This window comes from Odontesthes bonariensis, chromosome 14 (genome assembly GCF_027942865.1).
Source record: "Odontesthes bonariensis isolate fOdoBon6 chromosome 14, fOdoBon6.hap1, whole genome shotgun sequence".
NCBI lineage: Eukaryota > Metazoa > Chordata > Actinopteri > Atheriniformes > Atherinopsidae > Odontesthes > Odontesthes bonariensis.
The window spans coordinates 28469167-28492683 of NC_134519.1; the positions used below are offsets into that span (position 1 = coordinate 28469167).

At 42.9% G+C, this 23517-nt stretch overlaps 1 protein-coding gene across 1 annotated transcript; it reads right to left on the reverse strand.

Annotated features, from left to right (window-relative positions):
* Window positions 1-1124: 1124 nt before the first annotated feature.
* Window positions 1125-22860, reverse strand: LOC142399536 (unconventional myosin-VIIb-like). Its single transcript, XM_075484261.1, has 49 exons — window positions 22849-22860; window positions 22516-22617; window positions 22272-22424; window positions 22010-22078; window positions 21800-21915; window positions 21577-21704; window positions 21345-21487; window positions 20933-21046; window positions 20666-20819; window positions 20087-20163; window positions 19860-19979; window positions 19495-19634; window positions 19188-19398; window positions 18959-19094; window positions 18709-18875; window positions 16109-16249; window positions 15694-15852; window positions 15437-15529; window positions 14465-14559; window positions 14180-14264; window positions 13988-14089; window positions 13763-13876; window positions 13211-13399; window positions 12854-13120; window positions 12601-12756; window positions 12450-12512; window positions 12227-12351; window positions 11990-12116; window positions 10817-10936; window positions 10549-10722; window positions 10192-10419; window positions 9119-9286; window positions 8776-8893; window positions 7960-8086; window positions 7695-7861; window positions 7420-7601; window positions 6029-6135; window positions 5800-5954; window positions 5373-5526; window positions 5067-5222; window positions 4096-4201; window positions 3553-3666; window positions 3229-3316; window positions 3041-3147; window positions 2764-2949; window positions 2523-2639; window positions 2365-2448; window positions 1389-1508; window positions 1125-1250 (listed from the first exon to the last, which is right to left on the reverse strand). The coding sequence occupies exons 1-49, from the start codon at window positions 22858-22860 to the stop codon at window positions 1125-1127; spliced, it is 6462 nt and encodes a 2153-aa protein (XP_075340376.1).
* Between the last annotated feature and the right edge of the window lie 657 nt (window positions 22861-23517).

Here is a 23517-nt window from a genome sequence, read left to right on the forward strand (position 1 = left end):
GAACAGGAAAAAAAAAAAAGGGAAACGGGCATTTTGACATGAATAAGAATCCCAGTGGTGCATAGATCTTATTGTATTTACTGCAGATGCATGCTGTACTTGATGTAATAACCATGACAGGAAAAACCACCTCTGGGAAGTGTAACTCAAGACCAAAGGTAACACTGTGACATTTAACCACATTGTGTCCAGATATCACAAAACTACATCAGCTTAAGTGACTGTGGAACAAAAGCAACATTAAAAAAAAAAAAAAAAACTGGAATCGACCAGAACAGTTTGATGAGAGCTCATTGCAGCTGGCCTCCGCCACCAAACCCTCTTTCCATTTCCCATCACCGACGCCATCATCATCTTACAAACAGCAAGAACAAGTTCTGCTTGAGGAACACATAGCTATTTCCTTGCTTATTTGTTAATATTATTGAATATGAACTGCTAATATTACTGGAGTCGTAGGCCCACCCTCAGAGGGGAAAATCTAAAAGAAATGTCAGTCGAAATAGTTGAAAACCTATTTTATTTTCAGGAAAAACCCGAGCATCAGTGTGAGTGGGGTATTTGGCTTATTTTAGGGCAGAGTCATATCATTTTCCAGTTGATTTGGTCTTCGTCTGTGCAGCGTATAGATGACTGCAACAACAAACGTTGCAAAGGGTCACCATGTCGACATCATGTGGAGGAGCAATTAAAACACAATTTCATGCACACCTTGAAAAACACCACAAAGACTGCAGATGTCCTGAGTTGAGACATGCTGAACTCTTCATTTCGAGATCGAAGGGACTTGACATACTTTTTCAGAATCAGTAAAATCAGAAACAGAAATATAATCAGTGTTTTTAAGTGTAGCAGCTACTGATGCTCACTTTTGAACACCTTAAGAAAAATGACGTGGAGCTAGACACTGAAGTTTAATATGGACAGCAGATGAATCTCAGTATGGGTTCTCGCAAAGGTAAAAGGTAACAACTGTAAATCGAGACACAAAATAACGAAAATATTGCACTTACAACTTTGGATACAACTATTATTTTAATAGGAGGAACTTAATTTAATCCTTACAAACGCATTAATGCAAAGATACTGAGCAAGAGTGCACGTAAATCAGAACAGTTTGTAAATCAGAATGGCATGGTCCGTATTTTGCTGAAGCCCCTGGAAAACATCTGGTTCTTTGGTCGAAAGGCCTGCTTGTGGCCCTCATACATCTTAACATACGATCTAATGAGGTCCTCCATCGCGTGAGCCTGCGGAGAAAGAAATAGTTGTTATTGCAAATCAGTTTTCTCAAATGATCCAACTTAAATGTATGAACGTGGACGGGAATGGTCTGAAAGAAACGCTTGGACTTCACACGGAGCCACACGAAGGAGGAAGCCACCCACCTGTGTGGTTTCACAAACAAAGATGAAGCCCTTCACCAGGGTGCGGATGGTCATCTGGAAGAAGTTACCTTCACTGAGGTACTCTGTGATGCGGCTGAATTCGTGCAACACCAGCAGCTCCTGCATGGTTTTCAGTACAATACAGTAACGTTCCATTAGGATACAATCATTTGTTACCAGTAACAGGAATAAATTAACAGCCAAAATGGAACTGTTTACGTCCAGAGAACACAATAAGAGTGCTCATACATTCATATGAATAAGACGGTAAACTGTCTCATTCTTAACAGCTCATAAAATGAGGTTAATACAACCCCAGATGAACAATAACATGTCATTATTTATCTATTTAACAAAAACTAAATGAAATATGCAGAAGCAGTGTGTGAAAAACCGAGTACAGCCCTTGATTCACAAGCTTGTTGAACCACTGCTCAAAGCAATATTTTGAAGTAACCGTTGTAAGTGTCACTTTGTAGAGGAGGATGTTTGGCCTACTCTTCTTTACAATGTTGTTTTGGTTCATCGATCAGTTTGAGGTCTGGGCAACACCTTAATTATTTTCGTCTTTTTTTTTTAGCCATCCTGCCCTCCACAGGTCCGGGGGCTTGTGGCCTGGGCAGCAACAGTTGCTGCTCTGAGACCGATCAGTTATTCACATGCGTTTGATTAGAGGCACCTGGCTGTTTCTAACAACCCTAATTCCTCTGACAGCAGTCAGATGGGTACTTGTGTTTTCACACATGGTGTAGTTTTGTTGGTGTAATACGTCATATGGTTTTTGTTCATCTGGCCTTGCATTTATATAATCTTAAAACCTTGTAAGGATCGGGTCATTTTTTTAATCGCATGTAAAACTTTAAATCTGACAGAAGGTGTACTTTTGTTTTTCACAAGCCTTTACACCTCCCACCGATAAAGAACAGAGCAAGCTATGTAATGGAAAAAGAAAATGGAAGGTTAATTATTATCATACCTTTGTTCCTGGATCTATAAAGGTGACACCTTTCTTGCTGATGGCAATCAAAACTGGATTTGGGTAGCTGGAGTCACATGTTTGCTGCAAATGAAATGAGATTATGAATGAGTGTTGTTAGTTTCCAACGTGGCCATCCCTTCAGCCAGGTAACTCACTTTGACTTCGAAGAAGGCGCAGCCGAAAGTTGGCCAGCTTGAAATGGTTCTCAGGAAGGCGATCTTGGCCTCTTGCACTGTGATGCCACTCTGCTTGTTGTATGAGGAGATGATGTGCTGCACGGAGAGGAATGAACACGGGGAGAAAAACGCTCAGCGGAGCTACTTACTCCTCATTTCAATTCTCTGAAATCAGGAATTAAACGTTTCCGTTGAACCTCCCTACAGTTCCCTCTGTTACCTTCTTCCACTCTTCAGGAGACATGCTGTTTAGCTCGTCGGCAGGAACCAGATTATCCAGCATTCTGGGGATCATGACAAACTGCGACCTGTCGGAGTCCACCGCGACTCTGAAAAGCAGGCCGCCCAGGTGGAACATGTCCTCTCTGGTGCAATTGTGGAATCCCCGCAGGTACCTGGGCAGCTCCTGCGTGGAAGCAAATCAAAGGCGTCGTGACCATTGTGCATCTCAAATATCCAGCAGAAGAGAGAGCATGATTGTGAGCCCTGGCAGATACCTGTGGGAAATGGAAAGTGAGATCTGCGACGTGGTCTTTTCCCGGAGTCACATTGAACCACAGCTTCCTTTTAAACATCACCAGGCTCGGCACGTTGGCCTGAATGACTGCCATTAAAGATTTGAATTAGAAATATGGACAGCACAGACTTTGAAAAATAATCAGGAGTGCCAGCATAGTTGTATTACCTTCCTTCCCTTTTTTTGTTTTTTTAGGCACTTCTGAAGGCTGCCTTACATTGTCAAAGAAATACTGCTGCTCATCCAGGCTCATCATCTACAACATATGACACAGGACAGAAGTTTATCATCTCTATGTGGCTTCGAATATCCCAGTCAGTAACAAACTCGAATCCTTCGGATACTTTGGGCCTTCGTGTTTACGGTATCCGAACCAAACTAGAAAATGTCCCCTCATTCCTCAGAAAGCAATGCATCGAACTACATGTTCACGCAACAATACAACAACCGACTTAAGAATGTGGAAACGAGAGAAACTTGACATGGCCGCACCTTCTGTAGTGTTTTCACATACAGGCCGTATCCTTCAGGTGAGGTGAGACTGAGCTGAGAGGCAATGCTGCAGCGCAGGTCTTTGACTGTGGTTGTGGATGTCACCTCGAACAACTGCAAGGTCAAGAAAATCACAAGATAACGTCTCATAATATGTGACTCAAAGGAACCGTGTGACTGTCATGTGACAATTCACTAATTAGCTTCTGTGAAGAATGTTGAATAAGACGATGGAGTCTCCTGCGAGTGTGGTTAAATGTGTAGCTGAACACACAGTCAGACCTGCCAGCTTCGTATTTAGGATATGAGATCATAAACAGCCATGTGGAAAGGACAGTAAGCCCTCTTTCAGTTCTAAGGTTTCACACATCAGGACGTGATATTCAAAAAGACTTGATTTAATATGAAGTAAAGGAAAAACAAAAACAGACAGAAACTGTTTGGTTTGGTTCAAACACCCACCTATTACTAAACAAAACTGAGCTGACAAAGCGCTAACTTACTACTCAGCATAGAATAATGATTTAAAGTGTTGTTTCTTACATCATCCGTGTCATTTGGGAAATGGACTTTATAGAAGATCTGAGTGCTGTTCTGTTGGATGGCGTCCACTTCTGCTTGATAGGGAGGAAACTTCCTGGGTTCCCGACTGAGGAGGCAAAGTACTCAGATTCATTTTTTTGGACAACCACACTCACAAAAGATATAACCCTGAGGTAAAGTTTTGGGACATCCGAAATATCAGACCACATCGATTAAGATGATTTAGGAAAAATAAATAAATAAATAAAAAAAAAAGTAAAACCATGTTTCCAAAACTAAATGCACTAATCTGTAAGACATCAAGCCCTGTTTCTAACTGAAAGGAGCAGAAAAGCAAGACCATTAATGTTGATTCTGAGACCGTCACGTTTTTTTTATGGCTTGCATTGCCAACATTTTACAACCTCAGAGCAAAGAAGTTGCAGTGGTACAGAAAATACATACAGTATATTTAGTTGGACTTTTTGGACTATTCTTTCAGGGAGTCTGTTTGGACCCAGTACATTTAATGTTTTGCTTCGTAAAGATCATTTCATTTGTTAATATTCACCCATTTATGCATTTTAGGCCTGCAACACATTCCATAAATAAAAGATGGGACAACGAATCTTCTGTAATGTGGCCATTTTTCTCGAAACACTTAAAAAGCCTTGAAGATACCGACTGATGAATGGTTTCAGGTGTTATTTTTATCTCGTTTTAAGAAATAACAACCTGTGGAATGAGTTGCATTCCGTTTTTTTTTTGTTTGTTTTTTTACTGGTGACCAAAGGAAAGCCCAATTAATCTACACCAACTTAATGGTGCACCTGGAATACCCAACAAACCTACATACAACCACTAATGCCATCACTCATCACTGTCTGATAATCAGCATCATCATCAGCCATAAATGAACAAACCTCTTTTTCAAACTCGTCCCATGCGCTCTGTTATTTCTCCTCACTTCTTATTTCTGTCTCCGGCCTTACCTGCAAATCTCCTGCATCCTCTGCAGGCATTCGGCTGAGAGCGTGCCTCTCGGCCGCGATTCCAGGAAGCGCTGAAAGTGTATCTTCAAATTGGGACTGGGTGGGAACAAGCCCGTACACAGCCACATCAGCTGCCACCCACGCTCCAAACTCAACCTGAGGGATAGGGATGAGGAGCGGAAAAGAAATAATTTAAAAAAAAAAAAAAAAAAAAAAAAAAAGGATGGAAGGTTAGATGTGCCAGCCACTGATTTAGTGTGAGTTTAATTTTCATCTTTCAGTACAGCTGCGCAGACTAAAGAGCACCTGTTGCCGTTGCTGGTCATCTGTCTCATAATCTGACAGTAGATTTCATCCTGCAGGACTGGGTGCTTGGTGGGAGGACCAAAGATCTGGTTAGTCAGCTCTATCGGGCTGCGAGCCTGTTTGATGGGGTAGTCACCCATGTACTTCAGGATAGGTGGCAGCCATGGTCAAGCACTCACAACAGATGTGTGAAAATTAGGCCCGAGTCTGTGGAAGGGCTCTTTCTTCTAAAACTTACATTTAACAGAATTAACTGGAGGACAACACAGCATCTTTTGAGACGGTGAGACCCTTTTCCTCTAAAGTATCTTTGTCAATCTGAGGCAACAGAATTCACAGTAGCTCATTTCTCTGTGCAAAAATCAATCCTCGAATGCAAGTAATACTTTACAAAGTGACTCAAAGCAGCATTATTTTAAAAGGATATCGGTGAAGGCGTTGCAGGCCAGTAAGCTGAGTTCCGGGTTCTCTACCACGGTCTTGAGGAGTGGCTGTTTGAGAGGTTCCCTGGAACAAGCCCACAGCTTCTCCCTGTTGCCCCCTCTGCTTGCACCCTGTCGACCACCTTCTTTACCAGGAGGCCTAAGACACATATTATTAGATAGATATTCAATATTTGAGAAGTTCCATGTTTTCACAAAGAGTTTAGTTTTTACCTGAAATACTCAAGTGCAAACTCTTTCAAGGAAACGGGAGCCATTGTCTCCTCCGTGGGGAGATTACTCGTGAGTGCGGTTTTCTTCTGCCTCGGACTGAGCAGTTCCTGAAGGACGAGAAGCACTGTATCAGTTTCACCACAAGGGAGAGCTCGTGTAAACCAACAGAAACACCTGAGCATCTGACGGTGGAGTACTTTGGTGTTTGTTCATATCTGCAGCTCTCTGTGGAACTGAGTGAAGTCACAACATCGTAAGCTGATAAGGGACGTTTTCATCTGATCCTCACCAGGTCTTAAAATGAGGTAAATACAACCTTAGATAAACAAGATGTGTCATTTTTCATGGAACAAAAACTAATAAATACAGAACAGTGTAAGCACACCCCATGATTCAGAAGGATATACAGTAGAACCACCGTTAGCAGCAATAATTCAAAGTAATAATTTTTTTGTATGAAGTTCAAGTCTCTCACATCACTGTGGAGGATTTTTGGTCTACTCTAATTTCATTTCAGCTAATTGAGCATTGCAGACATCCGTTAATGCAAGGTGTTCAAGTCCTGTGGCTGCAGAACAAGCCCAAATCATCAGCCCTCCACCACCGTGCTTGACAGTTGGTATGAGGTGTTTGTGCTGATATGCTGTGTTTGGGTTTCTCCAAACGTGCTGCTGTGCATTATGACCAAACATCTCCACTTTGGTCTGCTCTGTCCAAAGGACATTGTTCCAGAAGTCTTGTGGTTTGTTCAGATATTAATTTTCAAACCCAAGCTGTGCTGCCATGTTGTTTTTAGAGAGAAGAGGCCTTCTCCTGCAACTCTTCCAAACAAGCCATACTTGTTCAGTCTTTTTCTAACTGTGCTGTCAAGAACTTTAACATTTAACATGCAAACTGTGGCCTGGAGAGTCTGAGATGTAGCTTTTTGCAGTCTCTCTGAGCGTTGCACAGTCTGACCTCGGGGTGAACTTTCTGGGATTTCCACTTCTGGGAAGACTGAAAACAATATTGAATGTTTTCCACTTGTGGATAATCTTTCTCACTGTAGAATGATGGACTTGAAATAGTCTGGAAATGGCCTAGAGGTGCTCACACTGATGATGATCAGATAATTAAGAGTATTTGATTAGCAGCTCCTGGCTGCTTCTTATCCTCTTTATTCCTATGGGGGCTGTCAGGGTTGACTTAGTTTTTCACACACTGCTTCTGTATTTTCAGCTTAGGTTTTGTCACCTAATGACAGTGTAATTTGTCCTGCATTGTTCATGTGACAGGATGGCTTTTTATGTCCTGACATGTAAAAGCTGAGGGTGTACTTGCTTTTGTCAGATGACTGCATCTTCTAGAGGAAATAAAACGTAAATCTATAAGACATTTAAATGTAACGCTACCAGCATTTCCTCAGTGGGCATGCTAAGAGTTGGCAGAAACTGCAATACGCTCTTATCGACTGCGCCGCTGCTCCCGCTTCGCCAGTTCATTGCTCTGATCCACTTGGCATCTGGCGAGTATTCATCATCTTTCTCCATCACCAGCAATTCACCTCGTTTACAAATGAGGTACATCGGGTCCTCTGTGGCAGGAAAGAGAGGAAGGAGTGCTTTAGCTTGTGAGAGTTTACTACAGGTGTATACAGGAGTATACTACAGGTGCTACAGGCACTTACCGGGTTTACTGAAATCATGCTGAGCCACTGCATACACTGAGCGTCGCATGAGCCCTTTCAAATTACTCTCAATCCGATCTGCCATGTCCACAGCTTCCGTACACTTCAGGTCAAACTCTCCTCGGACTGTGGTCAAACTCACATACTGGGCACTGAAATGGCCGTCACTAGACAGATGACAAACGGTTCATATGTATGGGACTCTTGAAAACATGATCAAATTGGTTTGACCAAAAAAAAAAAAAAGAAAAAAAACTACCCTTACCTCACTAGTCGGACGTTCTTTACCTCCAGGTAAGGAATCTCCAGGAGGCTCCTGTCTTTTCTTTCCATGAAGACAATACTGCTCCAGTTAACAGCCACAACAAACCTGCTTTTGGGCAAAGGCGGTCCTGTGGACAAATGGGATAATGAAAGTGTTTTATTGGCCGCTCTGTGTGGTTTAAAACCCATTCATTCATTTCCTGCCACTTATTTCCAGGCCTGGGTTGCAGGGGCAACAATCTGAGTGGAGATAACCAGAGTTTCCTCTCCCCAGCCAGCTCTTCTGAGCGAGCACTGAGGCTTTCCCAAGTCAAACGAGAGATATCTATTCTCTCAAGCGAGTCCTGGGTCTGCCCTGAAGATCAGGCAATCAACCCTAAGTCTATCCGGAGTGACCGAGCTGCTCAGCCTAAGGGTGAAGCTGGCTAATCTTAAGAGAAAGCTCATTTTGGTCTTTTTGTCACTACCCACATGCTTGTACCCATAGGTGAAGACTGAAACATAGCTTGGCAGCTTTGCCTTTTGACTCGGCTCCGTTCACCACGACAGACTTGTACAGCATCCGCATCACTGCAGGCGCTGCCCAAATCCGCTTGTCATTCCTGAACAAAACCTCAAAGAAACTTCTCCATTTCATCTCGCTGCCAGCCCAAAGAAAGAAATCCTCCCTTTTCAGACTGAGGATCACGGTCTCCATTACAGTATATTTTTATGGTCTGACTGTATGTGGTATTCAGATGGACGAAAAAAAAGTCAGCAATTTTCCTTTGATAATGAGGAAAGAAAAAAATCCGAAAAAAGCCGTGTTTCGACTGACCTGATATCATTGTAACTTCGTAAAACTTTGAAAACTCGAGTGGCCACTTCTGTCGGGCGATGTCGACCAGTACTCCTTTCACCTTTTCCGCGCTCCGCTTCCCAGTGATATACTGCTCCTGCAAGAGCAAAATCTCCCAATAATCACCAGATACCTCAGTTTAGTACTACTCACATTGCACTGAAATTACGCAGGTAAACACGAGATCATGTTCACACACAGTTAGATATGCTCACTGGAACTGAAGGGATTCTGAGGAGTGTATTGTTTAAAACACCCCCAGCGTCCTTAGGCTCTAGCCATATTCATAACAGACAAACAGGGGCTCCTTTTTTTCCTTTACCTCTGCAAGTTCGTCTGTGACGAGTTGGATCCATTTCGACATAGATTTGTTCTCAATAAGTGTGGTGGCGATGCACTCCTGAACCACCATCCGGACGTTCTCCATGTTGTGCCCTGGGCCAAACTGGATGTAGTGGTGCATCGCTGCCAGCTGGACATAATCATCCTCCTGAGAGACACAGATCAGTCTGAATTCATTCATTTGTTTTGGATTACACATTGATATCATCCAAGATGCAGCATAAGAAAATGTGTGCTGGAACCTTTAAAGAAGCAAAATATCTGGGGAACATCCAGCTAAGGTGGAACATTAGCACCCGATGGATGTATTGCTAGCTTCTTTTTACCTTTTAAGAACATTTCTCGTCACTGCAACCAGGAATTCCCACCTCAAATTTCTCTAAAAGTCCATTTTTTCTAGGTTGAAATCTATACAATGGAGAAAAAGTCTTTTTGGAAATGATCAAGCTACGGCCAGTTTTTCAGAAAAACCTTTTTTTGACATTAAGATTATTTATTATTGATTACATAATGCCACTTTTGTGTGTAAATCGTTTGTTATCTTTTTTCTGAATTTCTTTGTTAAATGTATCTGTTGGATTTTATTATTTATTTATGTAAAGCACTTTGGTCAACCCAGGTTGTTATAAGGTGCTATATAGATAAACGTGACCTTGACCGTTACATAAGCTTTTGGTCGCAAAATCAACACACTCATGACACTTGCCAATGTTTGATACAAAAACTCTGATCGGGACACAGAAGAAGAGCTGCTTCAGGGACTTGAGCTGGGATGCATTTGCTTGGAGCAGATATGACAAGGAGAATGTGTTTTTCTGGGAGTGACAGTGCTTGAAAAAAGGCTATTGTCATGACCTTTGGGCTGTTTACATAAAGTGTTTAAGCATCTTTATTTGCGCCACATGCTATTCCACCAACAGTTTAAAGTAGCTGCCCCAACACCTCGGTCATAATGTTGGAAATGCTTATAAAAGCAACACCGAGTTTTGCAACAACGAAGACGTAGTTAACTTTTAACAAATCAAACAATGACATGTCGCTCCAGAGCCTCACCTTCTCACTGGTGTAATCTCCAGATTTGACCCCCTTGATAACCTGCTTGTAGATAAGATCTGTGCTGACGGGGTCTTTGGAGCAGTTGTGCCAGGGTGTAAACAGCTCCTTGCGGATGGAGAGTCTCCAAGGGGTGTCCTTCTCTTCATTGCCTTGCCTCCTCATCTCCTGCTCGCACTGAGACACAGCATCCAGCACGTGCTTCCCGCAGCTGCTCAGAGACCACATCTGGACACAAAAAGACCCGTCAAATTGGCAGCCTGTCAGTGCTGAACTTTAGCGCCGACCATCAGCAGTGAGAAACCGGACAGAATGACCAAAAAAAGATGTGATCTGAAATAGGAGGCCATTACTCACCTTGTCAAAGAGGCTGATGTACAGGGAGAACCCGTAGGTGTCTTTGAGTCCAATTTTGTCAGCCACAGCCTGGCAGACTTCGGCTGAGGTGGAGGCTGAATCCAGGGGTAAAGTGACTGTTCTGTCGTTGGTAAGTGTCACAGACACGTCTATGGGCTGTCTCTTACTGGCGGCCTGTCAGTAACGGGGATTTAAGGACTAGAGTTAATGATGATTGAAAATAATCTGTCTCCCAGCTAATATCCTCAACAAGAAACATCATCATTACCTGCAGCTCGACCCAACAGGGCAACTCTTTTCTCTCTCCGTTGGCTATTATCCGGTGGAAGCGCTCGACGCAATATTCTCTGTAACCTGCTTGGCCGTTGCGAAGAAAATTCTCCAAATACTGTGGAACAGACAAGAGCAGGACGGAGTCAAGATGATGGCCCTTAGCTTGATAACAAAGTGTGATATTTAGAGTGTCAGACTTGTTGGACAGCATTACTTTAGCAAAAAAGTTTAAAGATGGTGTATCTTTATGGTTTTCCAGAATCTTAAAAAAATAGCTATTGCTCTATAGTTGGTATTTTGGGATTTGACCAATAAAATTGTCGGTCATAGCTGATCAGTGGTGGGATACACTGCCGGACCACTGTAAAAGTAAGGGCATTTAGCAACACAGAGTCACAGGCGCCGTTTAGAAAGCAGTGAACAAGGAAATAAAAATCACTCTGTGTAGCATTCGCATATGAAATCTTTGAGGTTTCAGTTATTTAAAGGGATAGTTCGCCTCTTTTGACATGAAGTTGTATGACATCTTTTGTTGAACGATTTTTTGATGCAAATGTATTACTCTTTTGAACGCATATTGTTTTTAGAAGCAAAACGCTTTATTTTTGTGGCCCCAGCCAACTAGCTGGACTACCTTCGTCAACGCCAAAACGAGGCTGGAACTCGGCTCACAGGACGCAGCAGGGGGTAAGTTCATATGTTCATAAATGATGTTGCTATTATGGGATGTCATACAGCTTCATGTCAAAAGAGGCGAACTATCCCTTTAAGCTGGTGACAGTTTGCTCCTGTGGCCCTGCTCTGGGTAGTTCTTAGCTACACTCCCCCGTCAGAATCCCTGCACGATTCTCCAAACTAATAGCGCTCTAACTGCCTCCTGCACAACCTCCTTGCTCCTTTGCACAACTACACCTAAAAAGAAACAACCAAACAAAAACAAAAAGAAACTACACGTATCACGGCGCATGTTCTTTGGAGCGAATCTTGCCATCTACACCTTTAACAACATTCAGCCAGTGTGTTTGTTCTCATCTTTATCTTATTTTGATCATAGTGACGAATCAGGAGGGAGGGTTGCAGTAGAGAAGAAGAGTCAGTGTTTTTTTATCATGTCTCAATAATCACTTGTGATGAAAGCACCATTACTGATTGACTTCTTTAGGCTGACCTTCATGAAGAGGTCTGTTGGAGGGAAGATCCCCAGGCAGATGGAGAGCAGAGTCCAGCCTTGCAGGGAGCTCCTCCTGTTCTTGTTGTTCACCAGCTGCTTGCAGATCTGACAGTAGATCTCATCCCTGCACATTAAGAGAGGCGTGGAAGCAAGAGAAAAATAAATAAATATTACCCCTTCGTCGCAAGCAGACCGTTCATCCCTTTCTATGTTTGAGGAGACACTCATTGTTACCGTATGCCTCGTCTCGACAGAGCATGTCCGATAATGACGTGAAGTTTTTCCAGGGTCGTAAGGGGTCGGTCCAGCGTTGGACCCTCTCCAACCAAAATGTCCTCGTCCTCTGTCAAATTATCTGTCTGGTTAGGATGACAACAATAAAAAAACAATGAGAACATAGTGTGCACATTATGAATGAACAGAGAAATAATGACTGAATGAGGACTATTGTAGCAACCTCTTCGGGAATAGCTGAGGCTCTTCTGAGTCCACTGAGCCTTTTCTTGTTCTTCCTCATTTTCTGTTCGGAATTGACATGGCAATTAGAGGTTAAGTAAAGACAGTCACTTTGGCACAGGGCTTAAAATGATTACTTTCCAGTGGTTTACCTGGTCCAGTCCCACCAGGTGGCTCAGCCTCCGGCCCCGCCTGTGAGGCGCAGGACGGGAAATGGTGCTCGATTGCTGTGAGATAGAGTCCGGTGATTTTGGCTCCGGTAAGTCCCCCATGTAACGCAAAATGATCCAAAATACAGTCAGGCATGCCTGGAAGAGTGAGAGGAGACAGAAAATATGAAACACAAGTCTTTAGCACAGACAGTTTAAGAGCTGCTTCGCTGTGTCCGTCTCTCGGTCCTCTCACCAGTGCATCACCCTCGTCATCGTGGTGCAGGAGGGGCTCCCTGAGTCTCTGAGTGGTGTGCTTGTGGCTTTGCATGCCCTGGAAGTGCTTGATGCTGAACTGGTAGAATGAAAACTGGTCAGTCTCGTCATCAAACTCATCCTCATCCTCATCCTCATCCTCATCTTCATCCACTGAAGGGGTTGGGGTAGTTGACACAGAAGCCGGAGTAACGATAATCTTGTACTCTGAGGTTACAGGGATTTTCTTCTCTGGCTCTGGAGTAGTCTTAAGAGGTGAAAATAGACTTTGCATTAGAAATGATCATACGGTAGAAAAAATGTAAGACACAGGAAAACGGCAAAAATATCATCCTACCTTAAATGATGTTTCTTCTTCTACCACCTCCACAAAAGATGTGATTTCATGCGAATCACTTGCTGAATCCAGGCCATCGAGTGGCTCTGGTTCTTTAGCAGCTTGCTGGGCAACGACTGCTTCTAGTCGCCTCTGAAGTTCCAAGGCAATCTCATCCTCCTCTTCTGTCTCCACCTGATCAAGAAGGGCCTGCCGCGGGTTTCAAACAATAAAAAAAAGAAGGATGAAAAGGGTTGCATGTTCAGAAGAACCAGTTGTATTGTCCTTTTTTCCCCCCTCCTCTCAGCGCTTTTCATCAAAGGCCCCGACAGAACAGCAATCTGTGGGAATTTGTGGAAGCAACTGTTCTTATTTGTGCTCAAGGTTTTTGCGGAAGTGGACAGTCGGGAGCCTCGCAAATGAAAAAAAAAGAAGAAGGTGTATTATCAGGAAGATTTTTAGAGGAGTTGCCTCCATTTTGTCATTTTCGCTTTGATTGCTTTGGGCGGATTGCACCCGCTGTGTGTGAACATATTGCAAAAAGGTTTTGCATCATTGGAATTTAAGACTCACATCTGCGGTCATCGTTGCAGCTGCTGCGGTGGTCAGGACTCCGCTGGTGTAACCCCGAGGTTTAACTGCCCTCCTCTTTTGCTTCCAGTCTTTTCTTGCCAAGTAGCCTCGTACCTACATCCAGATGATCAATGGAATGTTGGAACATATCACATTGCAAGTTTACTGTTCTTTTTTTAGAGAAAACACTACGCAATGTTGAACAAGAATATCTGAAGATCATGCCTGGGTCTGTATGGTGAGTGCTGCCGCTCGCTGTCTCTGGTACTGTAACTGAAGCTTCCGACCACGGACCTTCGATACCAGCCGTTCAAAACACTGCTGAACCTAGATGGAGCAGGCGGGGAGAAACTTTATAGCAACTGAGACACCTTAAACATCAGTGTTTGTGTTACCAAAGCCTATAAAGCATCACACCTTTCTTTGATCTTTGTTCACTTTGTAAGCTCTCCAATTCCGCTGCAACACCGCAGCTGCCCTCCTCTTCTCCAGGAAAGACTTCCTGAAAAATGTATTAACACCATCAAACTATATCTATAGACCATCTCTTCCCTTTATGTGCACATGTGGCAATAAAACAACGCTATCTGCAGTTATGGTATCGTGATATGCGTATCAGTTATTACGTGGTGTGATAAGGTCTGAAATATTATATGGTTCCCATTCAAAACTATTCGACTCTTCTCACGGCAGAAACTGCACCTGTCTTTTTGTCCAAGCAGGACCCTCTGGATCACCATGGCAACCCTGCTCAGTTCTTCTTCCCGCAGCCATTCCAGAGCAGTGTCATGGGCTTCCTGATTAACACACACACACACAAAAAAAAGACCATTTTCTTTTTTAGTTTTTCTCTGAATTTTTACACCATAAAGTTCCAAGATTGGCACCTTCCAAATCAAAGCAACTACACCGGAGTAATAGTTCACTGCGTAAACTAACAGAGAGAAGATAACGTCGGCTTCCTTATATTGATTCCACTTCAGTAGTTCCAGTTTATGCAGTTTACCTCTGATTTACGGTAATGTTCTCATAACCATAACACTTTGTGCCTTAAAGGGATAGTTCGCCTCTTTTGACATGAAGCGGTATGACATCCCATACTAGCAATATCATTTATGAACATTGACTTACCCCCTGCTGCGTCCTGTGAGCCGAGTTCCGGCCTCGTTTTGGCGTTGACGAAGGTAGTCCAGCTAGTTGGCTGGGGCCACAAAAATAAAGCGTTTTGGTTCTCAAAATAATATGCGTTCAAAAGAGTAATACATTTGCATCACAAAATCGTTCATCCAGAAAAAGTCAGACCTCACAATCGCTTGGCGCTATTTTCTCTCTACCTTCGTATCACTGCGGAAAATAGCGATAAGCGATTGTGAGCTCTGACTTTTTCTGGATGAACGATTTTGTGATGCAAATGTATTACTCTTTTGAACGCATATTGTTTTGAGAACCAAAACGCTTTATTTTTGTGGCCCCAACCAGCTAGCCGGACTACCTTCGTCAACGCCAAAACGAGGCTGGAACTCGGCTCACAGGACGCAGCAGGGGGTAAGTCAAATTTAGTAAATGATATTGCTAGTATGGGATGTCATACAGCTTCATGTCAAAAGAGGCAAACTATCCCTTCAAGAGGAGCAAGAATACAAAAAGTGATGAAATTGTATGTGTATTTCGCACCCTCAGGAAAATTTGGGCCCTGCCTATCTTCCACTCGTCCTGTCCTTTGATCACAGCCTGGCAGATGGCTTCACAACAGTCCGCAGCTTTTTTCTGTGGGGACAGTAAAGTATTTTTTTCTGTCAGCATGTAGAGAGGCAAATAAAACTTCAGATCTTCAGTAATAGTACCAAATTGAGTATGAAACCAAATTAAATCAAATTGAAAAAAAAAAAAAAAAAAAAAAAAAGTCAAGAATTTTAAGATCAGGACTTAACAGTTTTGGGGTCGCAGTCGGTGGTCTTCAGGAGCACCCTGTACCGCTTCAGGAAGTCCTCGAAGGTGTGTCGGACAGGATATCCCAGCTTCCTGATGCGGATGGTGTCGATCATGCCGGAGTACCTCAGCTGGCGCATGCACAACTCTCTGTCAAACACCTGAAGGAGAACAGATCAATGTAGCTGGGAATATTCTTGTTCGGATCACGGCAACCAATCGAATTGATCAGTAATTTTCATTCTCATGAGGTTTTCTGGAACCCAAAAAGCTTTACGCAAACGCCACTGCGAATGCATGGAGCGAGGTTTCGCTTCAACTTTCACCTCCTTTGTTCACGGTACATGAATGCTCAACACACACAGCGACCACAGTTTGTTGCCGTAGCCTTCTGTGCTGCAGTGCTTGCTCATTCACCTCAGACTGCTTTTCACTGTTGGGTTTGAAGCAGCGGATGAAGAAGGGCTGGCAGGCCGATAGAGTCTTCATGAGGGAGTCCAGAGACATGCGGAACTGACCGCTCAGGGTTGGCAGTTGCTTTCGTTTGTCAATATTTACCTGCAGAGACGACAGGGAGAAGAAGGAGCTCGTGATGCCAAGTCAAAAGTAGAAGAACAGTTACCGGAGAATGAAACTAAATGAGATGTTACGGAGGCATTTGTGTTGAAATCAACAACTTTTGTAAAATTTCAAACTTTTCATTTCAATTTATTCTAATTCCAAAAGACTATTTAATGTCTTGTTCATAAATCTATCCATTGAATAACTGTTTAACCACATTTATGACAACTTTTGTGCTCTGACAAATATTATAAGCTAAATGAGACACAGTAAGTGAGACACTGAAACACATTTTTAGACATTTTTGAATCCACGTTAAAAACATTTCTTTTCTCATGTGTCTATGCATGAAATCTGCACGATATCTTTTAATTTATCTGGACTGTTGCTTGTTTTTAAATTCATTTAAATTATTTTCATTGTTTCTCTTTATATTCTTTTATGTATTTTTAATGCTTCTTACACTCCCTGCTGCAATGCTCTTATTTTATGTGAAGCACTTTGAATTGTTTTGTGCATGAAGTGTGCTATACAAATAAATTTGATTTGATTTGATTTGACATAACAGCTTTATCCAGGTTCAACACCCAGCTGGGGCCTTTCTGTGTGGAGTTTGCATGTTCTCCCCGTGTATGCGTGGGTTCTCTCCGGGTACTCCGGCTTCCTCCCACTGTCCAAAAAAGTCATGCATGTTAGGTTAATTGGCATCTCTAAATTGTCCTTAGGAGTGAGTGTGAGCGTGCATGGTTGTTTGTCTCGTTTGTCTCTATGTGGCCCTGCGATGGACTGGCGGCCTGTCCAGGGTGTACCCCGCCTCTCATCCATTGACTGCTGGGATAGGCTCCAGCCCCCCCGCGACCCGACCGATGGATTTAGCGGTATAGATAATGGATGGATGGATGGATAACAGGTTATTTCTGCAAGACTTTGTTTGGTGGACAGGACATTTCTTTATGAAAGTAAGGAAGGTTTCATGGTTTATATAATATTCAGCTGTTTTTATAAATGGAAGGATCGTTCCCTCCTCTGAGTGATGGACAAGTCTGCCAGCCCCAGTGAATGAGCAGAATAGGCTGGAAAAGCACAGACACTTACCATCTTTTAAATCTTTGCAAAAGTGATGACAAGCAGTAAAATATCCCACAAGTTTGACACATCTCCTGAAGGACTCGGCTAATCAGCAGCAGAATACAGTGCTGTGACAAAAGTCTTTATCCATCCCTCATTTCTTTATATTTTGCTTCCAGGGAACCAGATCTTATTGAAATGTTTTAAAATGGTGCTTTATGGTGCAATAGTTCCCCAAACTTTCTGAGATTCTTTCAAAGATTTTTTTCTTTTCTTTTGAACATTGGCTGCTTTTATTTTCGGTCCATTTCCCTGACCATTTTCATACCTATGAATCATTCAAACATAAAAAAGGGATGAATCAGTGTTGCATCCACACATAACAGACAACTTAGCAAAAAAACTATTTAAAATTGAACCATCAAGGCACTTTGTTACAAAGACACATAATTTGTTCCCATTTCTTTAGTTGCATCTTTGAAAAATACTAAAGACATTTGAAAGACATAAAATATATTTTTTTCCACCAACAAGGTGATTCCCAAAGAGCTATTAGCTGAAAACATGTCATATATCAGCATGGTGTGCATTGAGACCTTAATACATCTCAGAAAACTGAACAAGTGGAGGACAAAAAAAGAAATGTCAGGCCTAAAAAAAACTATCTACAGCAGATGTACAGTATCTGAAACATGTCCTTAAGAAAAAAAAAAAAAAGGGCCCTGAGATGATCCACCTGCTGTCAGAAATGGTCTCCATGGAAGGGTGGCTGTCAGGAAGCCATTCTTAAGGAAGGGAAGCAGGGAGAAAAGGCTGAGGTATGCCAAATGACACAAGAAGTGGACTGAAAATCAGTGGCAACAGGTCTGATGGAGGGATGAATCCTCCCCAGAGCCCAGACCTCAACATTACTGAAGCAGTGTGGGATCATTTTGACAGAGAAGGGAACAAAAGGCAGCCCACATCCAAAGAAGAGCTTTGAATGTCCTTCAAGAAGCCTGGAGAACTATTCCTGAAGACTGCTTAAAAGAAATGACAGAAAGCTTATCTAAGAGGGTTCAGGCTGTGTTGGAGAATAAAGGCCCTCGGACCAAATATCAACTTTCAAGCTTATTAGAATTGCACAAATCCTGCTCTTACCCTATACACTGTTAGATCGAAAACTTACGAAAATCCTAAATTCTATCATTTTTTATCTGTTCCAGTTGCTATTCTTTTTTTGTTTTTGAAAATGTTTTGAAAAAGATTTTCACATTTTTTGTCATAGAGCTGTCTTTACAGGCCGGTTTCTGCCCGTCACATCACATACAATCCATTCTTTAAGATCCCTGCATATCATAATGATAAGACAAGAGGAACAGGAGGTACAAGAGGATATACATTCATACCCGTAGAGAGCTCCTGGGCGTCATGATGATCCTGGTGTTCTGCGGGACACTCAGTCCATTGGTTGAATGGTTAGTCCCGAATATCTGACGCAGCAGCTTATTGGTGGACGTGTCGATCATCTTGATGATGTCATAACTGACGTCATCTCTGTTCTTTTCAAGGAATCCTTAGTAGTAAAAAAAAAGAGCAACATTATATTCCTGGCCACTTTTAGAAAAGATTCGTATGAATTGCAGGTTGTTTGTGTACCATTGGTGTTGTAGTAAACAATGCCGGCAAAGTGGCGGATTCCAAAATCTGTGTCGTGTTCACTCTTAGAGGCGATGTAGATCTCGTTTTCGGGGTGTTGATGGTTCATCTTGGTCAGCAGAGTGAGATCTGAACCCTGCAACACAGCAAAAGTGAAATTGGTAACAAAATTAAAAAAAAGAAAACTGCCTTCCAAGTCAGGCTTTGACGGGAAAAGTTGACAGCCCACCTTTGGAAAATGGGTCTCCTCATCGATCAGAGAGAGCAGGTTGCAGGGTATCCCAGCCAGGAGATCGAGGATGTTCTGGTTGTCACTGAACTTGATGTTATTCCACACGATGTCCTCTTTCAGGTACTCCTCTTGCTCAAGCTTGAAGATGTGGCTGACGAAGAACTGCTGCAGCTTTTCGTTGGCAAAATTAATGCACAGCTGCTCAAAACTGTAAAACAGAGAGCGACACGTATGCGCTGGAATCACTGCAGCTGTCTGGCTGTGACACAGTGAGCCTCAAGGATGTGAAGAGCAGTCCTCTGACCTGTTTGTGTAAAAGTTCTCAAAGCCGAAGATATCGAGCAGGCCGATGGACAGGAAGGACGATTTGTTGTTGGCCACCTTCTTGTAGATGACGCCGTTGATTCTCCCAACAATCCATATGAATAGCTTATTGTAGATCGCCTAAGAGAACAGTAAAAAAGCAACAGTTATTCACAGAAAACTGCAGAAAATCAAAGTAAACTGCTGGGTGACTGTGTCAAGTTTACAAGCACTAATCAGGGGCAACAAATGGCCTCAAGCTCTGAGATCGTTTCTTATGAAATGATTGCGTAGTTTAATCCCGGGTCAGAAACCAATAAGGAAACACTAAACATGGATTTCCTATCACTGGCTCGGCGTCATTACCTTAACGAAGGCGTCTCTGCAGTCAGCCGCCTGTTCTGAGTTCAGAGGTTTGGTCACTCTTTCTTTGTTGGTCATAAAGGAGCGATGGGTCAAACTTGTCGCCAAGGAAGACTTGTTAACCTGGGAAGTGGGACACATAAATAATGACAATCGTAAAAATAATTTAAAAAATAAATGATATTCAACGGAAGGTACATATTCTGTGCGGAATATCTGTGGACACCCACCTGCAAAAGTGACGCTGCGAAGGTGAAATGTTCCGACTTGCAGACGTCACTGGTTTCCAGGTTGTTTTGGGTGGAGGCTGATTGGAGCACAAGAACATAAACAACAGCAGATGCCGTGACCCAGAAAAATGTTCATTTTAAACGCAGCAGTGTACAATGTCACGTGGAGTTTTAGAATTAGGAGGAAAGTAGAAGCATCTGAGAGGTTAAAGGTTCAGGTGAATTGTGCTTGGGAGGTTTTGCTGAAAATGGTACAAAAACAGTGGAAAAGACACTGAAACTGGGAATTTTCATTTGTTTCATTCTTTCTCGTTTTGAATTGGATGCGAGCCACATTTCAGAGAAGACACGGGACAGGGTTTCTTCTTCTAACTGCACTCACGCACCAAGAAGATTATTGCTGATGTAGTTCTGAAACTGAAACGTTTTCCTGTCGGTCGTAAAGTATGATATGAGCTGTGCAATGGGGTTTCGCAATATACAACTGAAATAAGCAAAGTCTTCCCTGAAATCGGACACAGTCTGAAGAGCAGGACGTTTTGAAAACTGCTCCATTCATCGTAATCTTAATCCACTCACCCTCAAAGCTGACGTTTCCCAGGTGTAATAAAGCCGCAAGCAGTTGGAGGATCTCCTGAAACTGTACTTCTGAGAAAGTCAGGGTTTTCATCGCCGAACGAATCCGGCTGAAGTCTTTAGCATCGTCCCTTCCCTCACAGTCGATGCAGCCGCCCTTCAGCAAGACAACAGATCACATTTTGATCGTTTGCAACAGGTGAAGAATACATAACCTGCTTAGGTTTATAAATGTGCCAAAAATGTCTTGCAGATAGCCGCTCGTCATACTTTAACAAGGAAGTTATACTCCTTGGCATTCCCGACTCCCAGAACTCTCTTTTCCTCTTGTGGGATTCCTGCCAGCATGCAGTAAAATATGTGGTAGTTTCGCTCCTCCGGAGACTGAGGTTGTAGGAAAAAAAGAAAGGATTATGGTAAGAAAGAGATAAACCAAAGAAGTTTGAAACTCTTCTGTTGAGTGGATGTTAACAAACACAGTTTTGAGGGATGTTCCACACAGCCAGTATGCTCACCTCCTTTTATATTAATTGCATCGACAGTTACAAAACTGATAAAACACTAACTGTGTACCTCTTTAAATAAACCTGCAGCAGCTATTCTGGGATTTTCATAGGTTTAGAGTACAGACCACCCAGAGCAGAGAAAGGAACTCTGTTTTGTTTGGACAGGGTGGCCTCACCTGATGGCAGACGCGGGACTTCTCCAGAAGATACTGCTCCACGCGAGCACCTTCGATCACTCCACTTTTGTTGAAGAAGATCTCCAGATATTTCCCAAAACGGCTGGAGTTGTCGTTGCGGACCGTTTTGGCATTTCCAAAAGCTGCGAGGGGCAACGAATGGAGTCATTTTCACCAGAAATAAGTGCCAGTAGACTAGGTGAAGCATATTGAATGAACAGCTCTGTGGTACCTTCAAGAATGGGGTTGGACTCCAGGATCTGCTTTTCAATCTTCTGTTGAGAGAGCTCCCCGCTGATCGCTGCCAAGTACTGCAGGATCAGTTTGGTGCTCTCCGTTTTCCCCGCTCCTGACTCCCCACTGAAAAAGAGGAAAGAGGAAAAAATAAAGTCACCCAATGGCTCCACAGAATGGACCAGTGGGATGGATTTCATTCAAGCCGATGTAATTCTGACCTAATGATGCAGCACTGGTTTTTGAGTTGGCGTGTCATGTTAAAGTAGCAGGATTCAGCGATGGCAAAGATGTGAGGGGGGAGCTGTCCAAGCTTTCGACCGCGATATAACTTCATCTGTAGAACAGCAGGATGTATGCATGAACAGCTTGTTCAGAGACTCAGCTTCTGATGAACGCTGATACAAACCGTCGCTTCTGCAGAGGCTTACCTGTTCACCTGAATATATCGGATAGTCCTGGTATGGATTCATTGCCACCAGCACGGAGCCTGTGTAGGTCTACAGAACCAGCAAAGTTGTTGAGTTAGCTTTTCATGACTGTCTGTTTTCAATCTAATGCAGATAATACTGGGATAGGCAAACCAACTACAGCAACCCCGACAGTGGCAACATGAAATCAATAAAACGGCTGCTTGTCACATTCCAGCAGGACGAATGTCTACAGTATTTCCCTAAGTGAGAGTGGACTTACATAGATGCTCCCTTGTTTGTATCTGAGCAGCAGGTTCCTGAGGAGGGCAGCCTCCGTCATGTCCCCGAGTTTGATCATGTCGTCCACCCCCTCCACCGATGTGGGGTGCATGATCCTGAGAGAGGCCTCCTGCTCCGGGAACAGCGTCTGCTCCTGGGAAGAGTGGAGAAGGAAACACACTCAGCAGTGTAAGGCAGGCACCAACCATCTGCAGTTTTCTTAATGAACGGTTAGGGGCCTTTACATTTCCTTCATCGTCCACCAGCAGCCGCCGACCCGACTGCGTTTCTTTGACCCTGGCTCCAATGGGTACACCGATGTCTGAGTCCAGCCAAACCCACTCCCCCTAAGGACCCGGACACATATGACACATATTGTTCATAACTTCATTGACATCTTTTTCTTTATTAAATACTTCTCAAAGTCCATAAGTGATCATAGCACTTGGTATCATTTCATGCCAATTACCTAAAAGAATTACAGCAGAAAAACTACAGAATTTCCCCAAAAGCAATCTTCACGTCAAAAAATTCCACTCATAACTCAGTCAGTATTAAGACACTTATGTCAGTCTTACCTTTCTCAGCATCTCCAATTATTTTCTTTTCTTCTCGCTAAAAAGTCAATCTGAATGAGTTGCCGTATCAACCCCATAAAAAGAGAAAAGAGTGAGCTCAGTGTTTAGTATTTGCTTTGTAATGTAATTCCTTACAACTGACATAACCCACTGTTGTGTTGTCACAAAGGTAACATGTTTTAAGCAGCACCAATTCTAACCGTACATAGAACAACAGAATTACCCAACAATCTTTATGTCCGTGATCCTCATTTAGTCCTCTGACTTGGCTCTGTCTTGACGTCGAACAGTCTGACTCAGTGAGGCAGCAGAAAACTCACCTGTCCTATTGGTGAGATTTTATGGCGCTTTGACTTTGGACTCGCTGTGACGGAGAGGAAATTAAATGTGCTCAGAGGTGTAAGGCCACCTTATTTCTTTAAGGAGTTATCTTTCTGTAGGCATTCATTGGATTATGGCTTTTGGGAAATTTGCCAACTTGAAATGATCTCTTATGGAATTGGTTCCAATGTTTGAATCCCCCATCGTTTTTCACGGCAATGGACTGATGTGCAACCTGATCATCAAAAGCAATCCAGTACAGATGTTTAAGTAAATGGCTGAAACCATGTTAGAACATAAGCAGAACGCCACATCAGTAAATATTAAAGTTGAATAATACTTAATGTA